The 16,684-nt window shown below is 48.3% G+C and overlaps 8 protein-coding genes across 8 annotated transcripts; 3 read left to right on the top strand and 5 right to left on the bottom strand.

Annotated features, from left to right (window-relative positions):
• Nucleotides 1-66: 66 nt before the first annotated feature.
• Nucleotides 67-1,391, bottom strand: N7473_003297 (putative mitochondrial carrier protein; the record flags this gene model as incomplete). The annotated part of the gene is made up of 2 exons (XM_057149237.1): nucleotides 67-1,131; nucleotides 1,206-1,391. The coding sequence occupies 2 exons, from the start codon at nucleotides 1,389-1,391 to the stop codon at nucleotides 67-69; spliced, it is 1,251 nt and encodes a 416-aa protein (XP_057012891.1).
• Nucleotides 1,392-2,009: 618 nt separating this feature from the next.
• Nucleotides 2,010-2,745, bottom strand: N7473_003296 (uncharacterized protein; the record flags this gene model as incomplete). The annotated part of the gene is made up of 2 exons (XM_057149236.1): nucleotides 2,010-2,646; nucleotides 2,699-2,745. The coding sequence occupies 2 exons, from the start codon at nucleotides 2,743-2,745 to the stop codon at nucleotides 2,010-2,012; spliced, it is 684 nt and encodes a 227-aa protein (XP_057012890.1).
• A 1,357-nt stretch (nucleotides 2,746-4,102) lies between these two features.
• Nucleotides 4,103-5,791, bottom strand: N7473_003295 (uncharacterized protein; the record flags this gene model as incomplete). Its single annotated transcript, XM_057149235.1, has 2 exons — nucleotides 4,103-4,971; nucleotides 5,041-5,791. 2 exons carry the CDS (start codon nucleotides 5,789-5,791, stop codon nucleotides 4,103-4,105), a joined length of 1,620 nt encoding a protein of 539 aa, XP_057012889.1.
• Nucleotides 5,792-6,456: 665 nt separating this feature from the next.
• On the top strand, nucleotides 6,457-6,822 carry N7473_003294 (Ubiquinone biosynthesis monooxgenase (Coq6); the record flags this gene model as incomplete). The annotated part of the gene is made up of 1 exon (XM_057149234.1): nucleotides 6,457-6,822. One exon carries the CDS (start codon nucleotides 6,457-6,459, stop codon nucleotides 6,820-6,822), a length of 366 nt encoding a protein of 121 aa, XP_057012888.1.
• A 1,293-nt stretch (nucleotides 6,823-8,115) lies between these two features.
• N7473_003293 (fungal specific transcription factor domain-containing protein) lies at nucleotides 8,116-9,900 on the top strand (the record flags this gene model as incomplete). The annotated part of the gene is made up of 1 exon (XM_057149233.1): nucleotides 8,116-9,900. One exon carries the CDS (start codon nucleotides 8,116-8,118, stop codon nucleotides 9,898-9,900), a length of 1,785 nt encoding a protein of 594 aa, XP_057012887.1.
• Nucleotides 9,901-10,082: 182 nt separating this feature from the next.
• On the bottom strand, nucleotides 10,083-11,933 carry N7473_003292 (uncharacterized protein; the record flags this gene model as incomplete). The annotated part of the gene is made up of 5 exons (XM_057149232.1): nucleotides 10,083-10,422; nucleotides 10,479-10,619; nucleotides 10,671-10,854; nucleotides 10,914-10,968; nucleotides 11,037-11,933. 5 exons carry the CDS (start codon nucleotides 11,931-11,933, stop codon nucleotides 10,083-10,085), a joined length of 1,617 nt encoding a protein of 538 aa, XP_057012886.1.
• An 828-nt stretch (nucleotides 11,934-12,761) lies between these two features.
• Nucleotides 12,762-13,796, bottom strand: N7473_003291 (SDR family NAD(P)-dependent oxidoreductase; the record flags this gene model as incomplete). The annotated part of the gene is made up of 4 exons (XM_057149231.1): nucleotides 12,762-13,035; nucleotides 13,094-13,355; nucleotides 13,409-13,633; nucleotides 13,685-13,796. The coding sequence occupies 4 exons, from the start codon at nucleotides 13,794-13,796 to the stop codon at nucleotides 12,762-12,764; spliced, it is 873 nt and encodes a 290-aa protein (XP_057012885.1).
• A 316-nt stretch (nucleotides 13,797-14,112) lies between these two features.
• Nucleotides 14,113-15,734, top strand: N7473_003290 (acyl-CoA dehydrogenase family protein; the record flags this gene model as incomplete). The annotated part of the gene is made up of 7 exons (XM_057149230.1): nucleotides 14,113-14,292; nucleotides 14,343-14,448; nucleotides 14,503-14,528; nucleotides 14,591-14,768; nucleotides 14,828-15,061; nucleotides 15,128-15,217; nucleotides 15,280-15,734. 7 exons carry the CDS (start codon nucleotides 14,113-14,115, stop codon nucleotides 15,732-15,734), a joined length of 1,269 nt encoding a protein of 422 aa, XP_057012884.1.
• Between the last annotated feature and the right edge of the window lie 950 nt (nucleotides 15,735-16,684).

Below are 16,684 nucleotides of genomic sequence, written 5' to 3'. Positions count from 1 at the left end.
TCCGCAGAAAACGCCACCCCAATGAAGTAGGCCCCGTCCCAAAATGCATGAAGGTTAAGTTGAACATCACAACAGCTGGCTCTCATCCAGAGAGCCGTGGTAAATTTCGAGTTGCTTGAGGAGATACTGGTACATCACTAGCATGGTTCCGCTTTGAATGCTGGTCCACACACCCCGTGGGCCCACGCCGCGGAACCACCCCGCAAGACCCTCGGTACGGTAGATCATCTTCAGTCCCGTAAACACGGATGATGTGTCCAGCCGTGGGGCTCCAGGAGGATTGACCGATGTAGAGGGCGATGAGGTGGAAATTGGCCGCGAGTGCGCCCTCGACGACGCGTGAGACTGGGACGGACTCGGTGCATGGGGCCGCGGGCTTTCCTTAGGGATGTGATCGCCCGAGGACTTCGCACCACATGACCCGGTGGAGTTTGACGGAGGGTTCTGCTGAGTTTGAATGCGCGTTTTAACCACGTCCAATGGGCAAGTAATCACGCCGGCCATTCCACCGGCAGTGGCTGCCGTCAGAATTTCCAAGCTCAGCCCAATGTCTCGCTGACCGACCCATTGCTTCGCCAGGTTTTGCTCTTGTTCGTAAAAGGCAAATTGCAGCGCAGAGAATGGGAGATCACGGTAGATCGTGGCTTTGTAACCGTGATACAGCGCTGAGAAGCCTTCTTGGTGAATGATCGTTCGGAAGGCATCCGTCAAGCCGCGGTAATTGTAGCCTGAATTGAAATGTGGATTGTTGTATCGCCCTTGTAATTGTAGTCGAGTCTTTAGGACCTCCGATGGCACATAAACAACGGAAGCCGCCAAATCCGCAAGGAAACCACTAGATAGATATGCGATGTTCTGGTTGATGCCCGCATCGATCATCGCCCGCTTCGTGTACTCGTAACAGCCGAAGAACACCACCGTGCCGGGAAAAGAGCCCAGCGCCGCTGGTGTTACTCCACCGTATAACCCACGAAAGAAGCCTTCTTGTCGATAAATAGTCGCATATGACGAGGTCATCGAGGTGTACCGAGGAGGGAAATTCGGGTCGCCTTGTAGTCGGGTTTTGACGGTGTCCAACGAATGCATCAACATATCACCACATGTTCCTCCAGTTCCACCCGCTAGCATTGCCTGTGATTTCGTGTGTTGTTAGTCTCCGCGGGTCGAAAAGAGTAGCCTGGGCGCCACCTAGAACAAAATCATACATGAAGATACGGCGGACGGGGCTCGTCTTCCTCCTCCTCCAACATATGGGTAATCCGGGCATGCCGGGTGGCACCGGCAACGCCTATCTCATTGTGAACCAAAGGCGCTGGGGTTTGTGCTGTCGCGGTCGAGTCCGAAGTCGCCGTCGTCGAGAACAGGCCGAACACTCGCGAGGTCAGGCTCATGGCAATATGAGCCGACACTGGACTCCCGAATACGGTCGGGCCCGTGGGGGGGTTAGGGGGATGCCGATGAGTGAAAAAGAGAGAAGCAATCCCCCGGTGGATCAAGTATAATGAGTGACAAGAGAGAGGGAGGTGAATAATCGAGAGTATTTCCTCGTTGGCGATACTCGGACCCGAGCCAAAATTCTGGTCGGCGGTGTTTTTCCTTTCTCCGCCCTCGCCGCCTCAGGCAGAATATGCGTCATTGGCCTGGTGTTGCGTTCTGTCGGGTCTGACCGCCTGCGGGAAAGGGTGATGGGGGACGTGATTGGGTGCCTCAGGCATGATAGCACCCGGCTTTTACCGAACCACTGCAAAACTACATGTGTTCAAAGCATACCATCTCACAGCCAGATTGATCGTATACTACTGGCTTGATCTTCCCAATTGGGTCTGCAATTTCACAGAATACAGCTATGAGAATTTTTTTGGGGAGACTTGATAAATTGATTACATCTTACGAAGCCTCATCTTCTGTTATTAGGCCTGGCGCGTCCTACAATCAGTATGCTGTGTCGTAAATGTTCGTTTTGATTCGGTGTATAGCAATCTTAATGATATTCAAGAACCAAGATGGCTCTAAGATGGTTCAGATCTCTCGAACCAGATCCCGCTTTCTGGAGTCAGTCGCGTCAACTCATCCTGGTACTTCTGCTCCGTGACAAGGCCGACGTTCCGGAGCATAGACTCCTCCTCGGACAGTCTCTTCTTGATTCCATCGTCTGGACAATTCTTAAGCCGTACTCTGGGATCTGGGAAATCTCTGCTTGGTTTCGAATCCTCAGAAGCCCGAGATATAGCCGTTACATATCCGTCTGAGCCGTCGCCTGACCCCAAGTCCATGTATTTGGTGCTGATAAAAGCCAGATATTCACCGCTGAATCTGCGGACCTCAAATTGGTAGTAATTCTGGCATCGCTTGCAGGTGGCCACAAACTTTCTTTCCAGCGACTCGGGAATCTGTCGATTTTTCACGAGGCCATCTGGCGCCTCCATTCCAAAGTCCATGAATTCGCGAGGGATACATCTGAGATGTTCGCACTGATTAAAACGTACGAAATCTCCCCAGCTTGCGGCTGCATCTTCCTTGTCTTTGCCCTGGACGAATTTCTCGTGGCCAACCAGTAGGCTCTGGGCCCGTAGGCATAGACTCGCGGGACTTGGGAAAACCCGAGCATCGATCGACGTGACTCTGATAGCGTGTTCTCGGAAGAAACTGAACGCTCAGGAATGAAACTCCAGTTGACTTCAAATTCTGGTACTCTGACCTCCGTATAGGAAAGTGAGTCTGCAGCGAATCCATATCGCGGTCCATGGAGGTGCTGTCTGATGGCAAGTTGGACGTGGGCGGAGTCAAGGTAATAATGAGTGTTTGAGAATTACCAGACGGCTAGGTTTGTGTCTGAGTAGTCCGGGAAAGATGAGGATACCGGGCAGATACTCTCGAACCGAGGTGATCCTGGGTGTGGGACATCCTCCAGAGATGCAGTCGTTCGCAGACACCGCAAAGGTAGTACTCGGGGGAATCGTCTGAAAATTTGCTCAAGAAATGGCAAATGTCGCTGTCTGCCTGGTTAGCGAGAAGACCTTTGAGTGGCTTCTCACCGCCACGTGTGACCAGATGGGGGATGCTATGGCAGGAATTGCTAGGGAAGCACGGCTCACAGGTGGTAGGAAGTCCATGATGCTCAGTAGTAACTCCAGGGGAAGACCATTCAGAGTGAGGCGATTGTCCATCGCGACAACGTGCTCTCGAAGACGAGAAACGTGCCGAAGGACTGAAAATGTGTTGAGAAGACAGATATGAGTGTGGATCGGAGAGCTTGAGGTGAAATGAGAACGAAGATAAGTTGAGAAGATGAGAGATTCAGGAGCTGAAGGTCGAAGAAGGGTGAAGCACCTCTGAGCCAATTTCCTCTGCCAAGCGGAGAGGAACCAAGTAAGTTGAAGAGAAAGATGAGCTGAGAAGATGAAAGGTCCAGAAAAGCTGGCAAGGTCGAAGAAGGGTGGAGAATCTCTAGGCTGGTGTCTTCTGTGAAGCGGAGAGGAGTGAAGTAAGTTGAAGATGAAGATCAACTCAGAAGATAAGAGATCAGAAAAGCTGGTAAGGTCAAATAAAAGTGAAAAATACCTGGGCTGATTTCTCTGTCAAGCGGAGAAGGATAAGTATAATCTCGAAACCTCTCAGCACAGTCAGTTGGGTGTATACGCTCAACTGGTCGGCATTCTGGCAGTGTGTTATATGTTATACCTGTCCAGCCCCCCTAGGTTTTCATTAGTATTACATATCACCTGGCTCAGACTGTACCGAAACCCCTACTCGCACCTTCCTTTTCAGTTAGAAGGGCTGAATCCGAGAGAGCTTATAATTTACCAAGACCAAGTCTATAAAGCCATGCCATCAGTATACATTCTATTGGTATAGAAGCCGCCAGTAACGCCTAGGCGAGGGAGAAAGGAATATTATAAGGCACGGGCAAGAGGAGGAAAATATAGAAAATTTAGGGAGGACCTAAACAAAGGAGGCAAACAGTTTTGATGCTGGAGTTTTCCATTAGTGGTCATAGACTATCCTTCTCATCAATTATTATTATTATTATCTTCGACATGGACTTCCTCAAACTAGACATTCGCTCCAATCATGGCTCTGCTTCCCGATCCTTGCATCCCCTCTATTTGACACAAGTGAAAGACGAGGCCTCATTGGGGTTTCCACCCGTGTAGGTAAAAACCTCCGGGTACGGGCACAGATACCCAGTACGTGTGGTTGAGGTGTTGGAAGGTGCCACTGCAACCGCAGTGGCTGGAAGACGGTCTGGAACAGTACCGTTCTCAACCCACGCCTTCAGAGTCCCGAGGACGGTCTCAACAGGGTCAAAGCCAGGGCCAAATCCGCAATGAGTCACTCCAGGTGCCAAGAAGAGACGGTAATAGTCTGCGGCACAGGAATCCAGTTCGAGCACGCGGTTATAGTAGTCCACCGTACCGTTCGTAGGAACAAGCTGGTCTTGCATACCATGCCATGCAATCATCTTTGTTCCTGCACGCCGCATCTTGCTCAGATCTGGGTTCTCGGTTCCGATCACAGAAGAGAATTGGCGAACCGATTGGTGGAAGAGACGATCGTAGTCCTGATGGGTGAGGGTGCTCGTGTTGAAGGATGGGTCACGAGCGAGGAAGACCTTGACCCAGTCATCGCTAACAAAGAATGGGCTGATTGTGCAATCGTCGATCGATGTGCATGTTGTACCGATCATAGCCGCTAGGTTGGAGTCGTAGTGGAAACCGTACCATTCAAATCGTCCATTTTCAGATTCAGGTCCGTCCCACACTGCAGCAACAAGCTCGGCCATCTTGTCAGTAATTGTGATCTCTCCGTTTGGTTCAACACATTGAACCTTTTGGCCGATCAAAGATGAAGCTTTGAAATGACATTGTCCTGGCAAGGCGATGATTCCGTCTTTCACACCGTCGAGCTCATCGCAGGCTGCGATAGCAGCGTTGGTAAACGCCTCAAGAACGCAAATAGGTGGCTGGACACCTGTGTCCCAGTTAGAAGGTGATACAATGAGCTAGTAAATATAAACACGAAGACAAAGCTTTTGCTTACCAAGAAGCTGAGCTTTCAAGGGACCCCAGAAGCCAGCGGGAGCAAACTTGTCCCAATTGACTGCCGGAGCACCACCCACAATTCCATCGAAGAGCTCGGGGTATTGCTGGGCCATAGCATGACCTTGACGACCACCAGTGGAGCAGCCATGCCAGTAAGAGTACTTTGGTTCCGAGCCGTAGTACATCTTCGTGGCCATCTTTCCCAGAATAGCTGCCTCAGCGATGGCGACAGAAGAAAAGTCCCAAACAGTAGGCCAATCGATATCTCCCTTCTTAGTCAAAGCCCAGTCTCCCGTCGAAGCGGTAACACCGTGTCCTCCATCAGTAGAGGAGGATGCGTAGCCTGCCAGAACTGGTGAGAGAACCTCAGGCTGGCCTCCGGCATACCAGCCTCCACCACCGTCCATCAGGAATTGCGAGTTCCAGTCCTTGGCGTTGAGAGGGAGCCCGATGTAGGCGTTCACAACATCTTTCTGCCCGTGGTGTGTATAGGTGATCGCGATGAAGCAGATGTCCACTGTCGGTGCAGGGGAGCCAGGTATATCGGGAATGACACCGGCACCACCTGTGGCGTTGCGACCGCTGGTGGAATAGTTGTGGGCAGGAGTTACATCGAGTGAAGTGATCTTGATGCCTTTAAGATCAAGTGACTTGAAAGTACTTTTCGAACATGATGCTGTGCGAGATGCCAATGCGCCTGGGACAAGACCAGAGAGGGCTGCCACTATGGCTGCTACCCGGGGAATCATGATTTCGGTTCACAGAGCAAGTATTTTTCCAATCAAATGAACTTTGAAAAGCTTGTGAGCAAGTAGGAGGATGTTTTTCAACTTGGATAAGCAGCTGCGAGGTGGTAAAGACCTGCTTTATACAAATAAATCCAAGGGCGCGGTACTAACAAAAATACCATCCTTCGGTCATCATTATTCTCGAATTGGAAGTATGGAATTGGATGGAGATTGGCTGGTCAGGATTTCAACACCCTAGCCTTGCTAATCAAGGGGCTTGACGGGCAATCAATCGCACACCGGGACTTCGACCTCAATCTGCCTAGACTCATTTCGATACATTAGTGCGTTTCCCCCAAAGGGTTGACCTATTCAAGAAAATTATCAGAAGTTTCCTTGTCAAGCCGCTGTTTATGCCCAGCTGCCTCGCGGACTGTGGCATGTCAAGCATGAGCCATGACATCAATTACACAGTAGGCACATGAGATTTTGAGGCTGAGGATAGGATTAGGGTTAGGCAGTCGCATGAAAGTCTTGGCAGGTAGATGCAAATCCCATTCTGGGTGATCACATAATTAAGGCCTTTGACTTGGGGCTTGCAGGATTGTCTTCAGTGGGTAGATTGCTGATCGGAATCGGCGGGGAGGCGCAATTAGCGTAAAAGTCCATTTACCTGATCAAGCCTAATGGATAGAGAAGGTGTTGGGCGATACGAATGCGCGGTGTGGCTGGAGCACATAAGCAAACAGGTGGATGTGTCGCCAAGCATAAGCAGGACTGAGAACCAGGACCCAGAACCATGGAAAGTAAACTTCCGGGGGAATGCGACAAGTTATTCCATTCACCTAATATCAGAGCTTGAAGTTTTGCGCACAGCTTACCAGCGCTTCCTCCCTGCGCTTGGCGGTCCAATTGCTCTACTCCCTTTACCCAACAACCACGCCACCCTTGTCTGGTCCACGACCCCCGAGAACGCCGCACACCTCAAATTCCTCCCCACACCGGCCTTCCTGGCTATGGTCAACGCGGCCTTCCATATGCGTGCGAAATGAGGCTCGCCGCACTGGGACTAGATACTCGGAAACTCGACCAATGCAATCTAGTGGTGATGGCACAAATCCCTTTGAAGCAGGTCGCCACGAAAGACCAAGCCGAGTTTTTGAGCTCACCTGCAGCGTCCATTTTCGATTCTGGGTATGGCTTGACCTGAGTTTGGATTATTCCAACGCCAACTCAATTGGAGAAAAGGTAGTCCGGAGGATATGCTGTTCACGTGGCTGAATTAACTTTCTATATTTGTCACTACAGATGCTTTTCAATCTCGTTTTACTATCAAGATAGTCTGACGGGCATAAATCGAACAACTCAGACAGATTGGAAGACAATGAAGAGCTACATACGTGCGCTTCCCTGATACAGCGTGATCAAACTGGCCTTATTTTTTTTTAAACGACACGCTAGAAAAGCAATGAGGCTAAGTGATTCATGACATTTGTTTCGCTCCTATTGAGGGTATCATCGATATACTCTTGAGTACATGCAATACATACTTCGCTATACATAATTCGAGTCTAAATTCGGGCGGCAACATCAATTTCAACATAACCGATCATTCGGCATTCTGGCCGGTAGATGGGGATACTCCACCCCCGGAGATTTCCCCGCATGTCGCCAACCATGAACACAGTTCATAGTAAATTTCTCTCCGGAGAACATCTTCTGAGAGAGATTGCTACAATAGTGAGCTCATTTATTTACAATGTCCCAGATCAGACCGGATCGCTCAAAACGAGACCAATATACCTCGCACGCCTGGTAATCACCCCGTTTGTTAGGATCTTTTCGCTAGTGGAATCGCTGACCTCGACTTCCAAGCCACGAGTGTCATAGACGGAAAGTGAAGGTCCGTATCCAATGCGTGAATACCTCATTTCGGTACTCTCTCTCATAACTACCACAGTGCTCCGGAGGTCCATTATGCGCCAATTGCGAAGCAAGGGGCATTCAATGCGCCTTTGAGGAATACAAACCCCGAGGCCGAAAGCCGAAAAAGCGCGATTCCGAGTTCATGATAGGGTATGGAGAATCTGAGAATTGAAAACTCGTGATTTATCTGATGCTGAGAAGATATTTCATTCAGTGGCCCCTTTTCTCCTGAACATGCTCGACCGAAGAAAAGACAGCACCCTTCTTCCATGAAAAGCCAACTGGCTCGGCTACAGCGAAAAGTGGAGGAGTTATGCCAAAATCGCCAACTGGAATATGATGAAGATACGGAAGCGTTCCAGAGACCTGCCACCGAATTACTTTCTCAGACGACGTCCCCATTGAATAACCTTCCAGCTATGAACACGTCCGGCTCGACGCTCGATAGCCGCCTCATATCGCCAGAAGCACCCCGTTCGCCGCAATATTATTTTGCAATCTTTCAAACGACGGATACTTTTGTCGCTAAGGCTACATCCCCAAGTAGTCCTAGCAGTATTGCGACGAGTTCCCAGATTCGTACCCTTCGGAAGCTTGGCAAGGGCAGGGACACACCTCAACCACAGCGGGTGTCTCCGAGAATCACAAAGATTGTTCAGCTACCCGAGTCTTCTATCTTGTGGTCCCGCGTGGAAGCTTTCTTGCAAGAGTTCGGATGTTTCTGGCCATTCTTGCGCGGGGAAAATGTTCGTGAAAAATTATCGGTCGCCATAGGCTCGACAATGCGTGGCAGCCATCCGAACCAGATAATCGTGACAGCGACAAACTGCAAGATGATTGCCATTTTGTTCAATATGCTCGCCTATGCGGACCTGATGGATGAAGTATTCGCCACCGCCGATATTTCTCCTGGATCTCAATCCTATTGCCAAGGGCTAAGTCTGATGGAGTCTTTTGGGATGCTCCATGATAACGACTTGGAGACGATGATCTATTATACTATCGCAGCATCATTTTTTCTGGCCGCTGAAAAGCTACATACGGCTTTGCAGAGTGCTTCTCAGGCTTTCCATATCGCTCGCTGTCTTGAGTTGAACAATCAAAAGCGGTGGCCTGAAAATACAGAGGCCGAGATTGCTTGTCGCCAGTCTCTCTGGTGGACATTGTATTTTCTCGACAAAAGGATCACCCAAAAGATTGGTATCTCGTACTCTGTTCGAGAAAATGAGTGCGGTGTCAGGGAGTTTGATGATGATGGAACCGGCGAGAGTTTACGCGACCATCATGAAATGCTACAAAGCATGGTGAACTACAGTCATTTGTGGGCTTATATTTGGGACGGCTTTTTCTCCCCACGCGCCTCGGTGAAACAAATTGATTTTGATGAAGTTGAATTAACAGACACCAAGATTATGCTGGCCTATCGTCGTCTTCCCGACAGCCTTCTTTGGGATTACCGAAAGGCTTTGGAATACATGAAGGGTGATAACGAGACACAGATCCGGCGGCGACTTCTAGTTTTTCTGGTAAGATTCCATAAGATCCAATTGAAAATTGCTGTAGTCTGCATCCATCGAGTACTGACACTTCAGCCTCAGAGGTTTACATTTCTCCGCCTCAGCATCAGACATAGCCATTTACGATCGGAGAAGCACGAGCGACAGCGACGTGAGTCGTGTATTTCTCTTTGCAAAGCAATGGTAGATGCGGTTCAGTCCTACACCGATAGTTTCGGCAGTCACAAGCCCAGCGGCTATTTCTTGACATCTGCACTAGTGGAGAGTCTGTATTGGATTGAGATCGAGAGACGACAAGAAACCCCAGTGGCAGAAGCATGTCACCTTGACAGTATCAAAGAAACTGCGAGACGACTCCTTCATGACCTTTCATTGAGTATCGGGGCTGCCTCGAGAGCTTATCAGTCTTTAAGTGATGTTCTTTCCAACAACGTTTGGGAAGAGCTGCTCCAGGATCCTGAGAATTTACCAGACTTCAGCGAGCTTTTCATAGACGAGATGCACTTGCCTGACAATACTTCACAAGTGAGAATGGAGAGTGGCACGCCCGAATCGACGTATTCGAGACTTTTCTCAAAGTCTATGCCAGCGTGGATCGCGGAAAATGGATTAAATGACCTTGGGGACTTTGACTGGGAAATACTCATGGAGCCACTACCTTTGACACAGACACAAAATGAAAGGTGATGAAAATCCCTTACAAAATAACAATAGCATCACTTTCTATCAAAAACTTTGTTTCGCATATTGCTTTTTCTTGTCGATTTTTTGATAACAAATTGCATGGATGAGAAAGAGATGGGGTTTAAAAATCTCACATCTTGAGCAAGAATTTAGCCCATGAACATGTAGATACACAGCCTGAAGTATCACAGCTTCGAGGCCAATTGATTCTGGCCGCATTGTGATATCGCTTCATAATCCTTCAATTTCTTCTTCAGTAGTTTGCCCGTGTGATTTCTCGGCAGTGCATCAATTATCAAGACTCCTCCTCTCAATTTCTTGTAGTTTGAAACCTTACTCGCAACTAAATCTGCGATTTCTTTTGCAACACTTACGGCATCCCGTCCGTGATCCTCTTTCAGACTCACAAAAGCGCGTGGAATTTCAGTTTCCTCCTTGGGACTCCAAATTCCAACCACCGCCACCTCGTGGACCAAAGGATGCTGAATAATGATGTTCTCGAGCTCTGAGGGCGCAACTTGGAATCTGGAGTCTTGTTAGTATAAGCAGGCCACGGTTCGTATCCAAAGAGAAAGACATACCCTTTGTATTTGATCATTTCTTTGAGACGGTCGTAGATGTGAAAATAACCCTTCTCGTCAAGGTAACCTAGATCGCCTGTATGGAGCCACCCATCTTCTGAGATTGTTTTTGCCGTCTCCTGTGGGTTGTCCTTGTACCCCCTATCTTCCAATCAGTTTCGAGTAAAAGGCTTACATGTTGCACAGACGTACATCATTGCGTTTGGTGCCCTACAAACAATCTCCCCTGGCCCTCGGGCTCCAACATCTTTGCCGTCGAGGTCTACAAATCGAATCTCGCAATTTGCGATCACTGTTCCTGAAGCAGACAGTGGCATTTTCCTGTCCCGCACGCCACTCTGAACGCATGGACCAGATAGCTCGGTACATCCATAAGCTAGAGAAGTGTCAGCATACCAGAATAGGCTCTAAAAAGGACATCTCAATTGTACTCACTTTGACACAGCGCGGCACCGGGAAATGCTTTGCGAAGCTTCGCTGCCGTTTCTTCCTACACGTACCGACCGCCAATCAGCATGAAATCTCCAGGGGACATTGTCTAGATTGAAAGACTCTTACATGTAATGGGGCAGCAGAGCAACTGAAATACTCCAACTTCGGATATTTATATTTACAAACAACTGGGCTCTCGGCAAGCATCTTGGCAACGGCAGGGACAATTCTGGCCAGCGTGGCCGAGCGATCCTGCATGAGGCGACAGTAAAGCTCAAGATCAAAACGAGGCATCAAGCAAACGTATGATCCCAGCCAAAGATTTATGGTAAAACAGACGTAAAGCGCATAAACATGAGACAGTGGCGGGAAGAAAATCTCTCGTTGCGATCCACGCCAATTTCGAGGATTGTCACTCCTTAACTGGAAGCAGGTGGCAACAAGATTATGATGCGATAGCATTACTGCCTTTGATGCGCCTGTTGTACCACTCGAAAGTAAGATCGCGGCGCAAGTCTTTCTTGCATCGAAATTGTTTGCACGGATAGGGTTGTGTAGCTCGAGTCCTTTTTCACCTGGGGGCAAATTGACAAGCGGAAGTCGTAGCCAGCCTGTACTAACCTTGCTTCCAATGGTGAAAATTTCCATCTTATTCGGTTGGCGCGCATGGTGTGAGCCCTCTTTTATAGCTGGGATTTTCCCGTACAGAGTTTCATCGACGATGAAGATTCTTGGTTTGATGAGATCAAGCGCATGGTTAATTTCATCGACATGTAAAGTGTTGTTGATTGGGCTCACAATACCCCCAGCCCACCAAACAGCATGAGCCGTCAGAATGTAATCGATGCAGCTGGATGCAGAAATGGAAACTATATCCCCCGGCCTTAAGGCCAAGGTTTGGCGTAAGGTAAAGGCTGTCTGGCGAATTTGGCGATGAAAGAGTCCATAGGTAGCCGTCTTTCCAGTGATTGCTTCCTCATAGATGACCTTTTCCGGGTGGGTATTCTCAACACCATGTTGCATCAATTGAGAAATTGACAGATTGTCTGGAATAGCCGTCCAAGTCGCGGAATAGTGGATTGACATTTTTATGGTATGCGTCACTAGAAGAAAGAACAAAATTGACCACTGGTCTTGTTTTAAGAATATCTGTAGTATTATTCAATTATTGCGACTAAGTTCTCTATGGAGCTTTTTTCTTTTGACTACATCCTTTCGTCGGAGAGATGGCCCGGAAATTTTATGGATCACCCCGACTGAGAAAATTCCCGAAATGTCGGAACGGTCTTAATTCCCGAGATCCAAGTAAATCGACGAACTAGATAACAATTGCGCATTCATCCCTGCTAACTGAGCTAGCCTTGCTTTCGCTAGCTAGATCAAGAGTGGCTTGGCTGCGGGAATTCTTCGACCGTAGATAATTTGAGCCAGTATCGGGATTTAAATCTTCAAAAACCACAAATGAGGTTAACAAGGAGGAATTTTGCGAAGGTGAAATTTTGATCTAATGGTCAACTGCAATCTTCTGTTTAAAACGCATCCCCCTAGAGTTTCAGAGCGTACCATTTCCACTACGAAAAAAGAGCCAGTGGGTACATACTACCACCACCCTACTAGCCAAAAAGTTGGACTCGCGGGGAATCGAACCCCGGACCACTCCCATGCTAAGGGAGTATTATACCACTAAACCACAAGCCCAGTTGCACTTGGATGAAGTATAGGCCAAAAATGGATATATAAAGCAACGGCATTGTCATCAAGTCCATAGACCCATTAGTCTGATACCTGACGTATGAGACAGATAGTCCATAAGTCAAAATCTTGTCAACTCCCCTCCAATTGGTAAATTAATCACATGAATCGACCCCCAGTGCACTCAATACAAGTTCCAGTTACATATGCAGCAAGTGGGCTAGCTAGGAATAACATAACCCTGGCAGCCTCATCCGCAGTCCCTGGTCTAGCCAAAGGTATGTCCGAAACGTCTCGCCATTTCTTCGCATTCATAGGAATGCCAGGTTTAATCTGCTGCCCTCCAATGCTTAATACTTGCGACTTAGTAGGAGGACGTGTGATACGGGTGTCAATCCATCCGTATGCTACAGCATTGGCTCGCACATTGTATCTAATTCAAGGTTAACAGATGGGCGGAGGCCCTCCATTCATTATTCAAATTTACTTACCGGCCCCATTCTACTGCCACAGTTTTTGTGAGCCCGACTATTCCTGCCTTGGCTGTTGCATAATTGATCTGACCCATGGCGCCGTGTAGCCCGGATGTGGAAGAAACATTAACGAGGTTCTTAGGCATATCATGGAATGCGGGGTCCATCCAGTGCGAGGAAAGGGCCCTGAGGAGGCGGAACGGCGTGTAGTTGTGTATTTTCATCACAATGTCAAATTTGGCGTCCGGCATTTTGTGAATGGCACTATCATGACAGAACCCTGGGAGCGATTAGCATGTCGTTTTCTCAGAATGCTGAGACGGATCGGCATACCGGCATTGTTGATTAAACAGTTGATCTTCCCCCATTTTGCCCGAACTCGAGTTATCAGTTGGTCGGGGAACTTTTCATCCAGAGCATCTCCAGGGAAGGCCTCTGCAATATGTCCCAGGCTTCGGATTTCGCGGACAACGTCCGCTGCTTTTTCGCTATCTAGATCATTGATCGCGACTTTCGCTCCCCTCTGAGCGAGGAGAATGGCCGCTGATCGACCGATGCCTGCAATCCTTGAGTACTCTGAATAAACTTTGATTAATTTGTGGATCTTACCTTGTGCTGCACCGGTTATGATAATTACATGGCCGTCAACGCGGGTAGGATCCATTTCCAAACCATTCGGCCCAAGGTGACTTTGTATCTGATCTAGGCGAGTGTTGGCCATCGTGACAGATAAGTGAGTGTGCGATGTTATCGAATTATTTCGAACCAATTTTATGAAAGTTTAGGGATTTTTGAGATTATCTTATCATTATTTTATTCGGTTCGACACTGAGTAGTTGCGCGTTCGGAATTTTTCTACAATTTACTGGAGAAATTTACCGACGCGGTATCCGGAATTCATGGCAAGCACATTTCGAGGCCGAACAATTCCACAAGCATGAATAATTCAAGGATATATGTTTCGGTCAAGCCATCATGTTAGATTAATTCTCAACTAAATCAATCCTGAACTATTTCATCTCGTACCGATTTTGAACATGGCCTCTGCACTCACTTCCGAAATTCCTGGTGCTGACCCAGCATGGCATCGTCGCCATGATCACCCGTACTTCAAGGAAAGCCATTATAAGCTTCAGAGATTCGTTCGTGAGTATGTCGATCGAGATATTGCGCCAAATGTCGAGGAATGGGAGAGAAATGCTGAGGTTCCGGAATCAGTGAGTGCTAGCAGTTGCTCATAGCGATCGCTAAGGCTCACAAAGAATAGGCTTTCAAGAGACATGCATCTCTGGGATTTCTGGCCGCATCAGCGTTTCCAATCCCCAAGGACTATGTGAAGGGTGTGACATTACCCGCTGGGCTGAGTGTGGATGGTGAGTGTGTCTCGTTGACCAGTCCAAAATGTCCATATAATTGATTCGATCTAGAATGGGACGAGTTCCACGATGCAATCGTGAGTTGTATCAGCCAGTATATTCAAGGCACTTCCTTTGCACCTGTCTAATGAAGATTTAGATCATCGATGAAATGGCTCGATCTGCTTGTCTAGGCACCATCTGGGGTATCAACGGCGGCGCGACCGTCGGAGGGCCGCCCCTCGACCGTTATGGCTCACCAGTGCAGAAAGAGAAATATCTTGCTCCTCTTCTGCGTGGACAGCAAAGACATTGTCTCTGTGTGACTGAGCCACAGAGTGAGTGATAATATCCACGGTCGGTCATTCGGGATAGGTGGTCACTAACTATTTCCAAGTTGGCTCTGATGTAGCCGGGCTCACGACAACCGCTAAGAAAACTCCAGATGGGAAGCAATACGTGCTCAGTGGTGAGAAGAAGTGGGTGACCCAGGGTCGTTGGGCTACCCATGGGCTGGTAGCTGCGCGGACCGGGCCTGTTGGTGCTAAGGGTATCTCTGTGTTCATTGTGCCCCTGGACAACGAGAAGATCTCGAAGAGAAAAATCGAGAACTCCGGAGTCAGCTCCAGTGGTAAGAATATCTCATTAGAAATTCCATGACCTTTCATGCGACGTGCACTTACCAATGGATGAACAGGGTCAACATATATTGAGTTCGACGAAGTCCTGGTGTCTGCCGAGAACTTGCTGGGCAAGGAGAACCAGGGCTTTGAGATCATTATGTCTAGTGAGTGTCAATATTAGAGATGCATTCATATCCGAAGGCTAACTATTCTACTCTTATTTAAGCCTTTGCCCACGAACGACTGTGGGTAGGTATCACAGCACTTCGACTCGGACGCGTCGCTTACGAAGACGCATATCGATATGCCTTGAAGCGCGAAACCTTCGGCAAGCCTCTTTTTGAGAACCAAGTGATCCGCCAGAAGTTCTCGCGAATGGCAAACATGCTCGAGCCAACCCAAGCGTATGTGGAGGAGTTGGTACATCGTTCTATTCGTTTGCCGTCGCTGGATTTCTCTCCTCTAGCAGCCATGCTGAAAGTGCAGGCTGCACACAATCTAGAAAAGATCTCCAGAGAGACACAGCAGGTGTTTGGTGGTCTTGGGTACTCTCGACAAGGTCAAGGGCAGAGGGTTGAGCAAATTAGCCGCGATGTGCGTGTCTTGGTTGTGAGCGGTGGCAGTGAGGAGATCTTGCTTGATATGATTGCCAAGCAGCAACGCAAACTGGCACATCTTTAGGACATCCTTGGGTCCATGCCTTGTGTCGAAATATCCATCCCAGGTGGAGAAGCCAGGGATTTTGCTAGAGGGTTCGGGTGAAATCATACCGAAGTATGCAGCTAAAGCACTCCGATATCATAATTATACCGTACCATCGACTGAGAACTTCAGAATTAGTTTCAAATCAGCTTCATTTTACCAATATGTCTTCATACTCAAATCGAGAGCATTTGTTGGTGGCATTCAACAGACCAGTAACCAGTAGCCGACTTTCAACTTACCTTCGTGGCTTTAATCGGGGTCAAACCTTGTGTCCCTCGCGACTGCGGGGTAGATAATGAGGACAAAATTTCTTGACCCTTCATGCATGGCAACTTTGTAGATCTAACGGAGATTCTCCGAGGGAATGGTTCATCTCTACTATTCTTGGCCTGGCTTGGGCACCAAGGAGAAAAATCAATGGCAGTCGGAGTTCGACCGAGCTGTGCCTTTCGCTGATGATATGACCGGACGCTTGGAAGACCATCTGCATTTAAAATCGCGCGGAGAGCGAGAAAATGTCCAATAAAAGGATTCATGCGAATAATCAATCCCAAAAGCGTATATGCAACAAGAAGGTGGAATAGAACATTCTCGATCTGTATATCTAATCTGAACTCATGTCTGTCTTCTATCTCTTTTCTTGTCATCTGAATGTGTCTATCGCCTTCTACTTCTCATAAAGGCAATTTATATAGCGTCCAAAGTTAGCCATAACTTATTCCCAGCACAAATATCCTTTAGTTTTGACAACGCAGCTGGGCAGGACCAAAAGTGCAAAAAAGGCAAGTTGGCCCGCTGCGCCAAGTTGGTTAGCGCCGGCGAGTCCTGCCGTAAACCGAACCAGACTCAATAGACCAGCATGACTACATGGGCCTGACCTTGACAATTTCAAAAAACCATCAACAATAATCCCAGAGTCGGTCTTG

The sequence above is a fragment of the Penicillium subrubescens genome, assembly GCF_028828155.1.
Source record: "Penicillium subrubescens strain IBT 31985 chromosome Unknown utg000002l_segment0_segment0, whole genome shotgun sequence".
NCBI lineage: Eukaryota > Fungi > Ascomycota > Eurotiomycetes > Eurotiales > Aspergillaceae > Penicillium > Penicillium subrubescens.
This window is presented reverse-complemented; position numbering and strand designations above follow the sequence as displayed.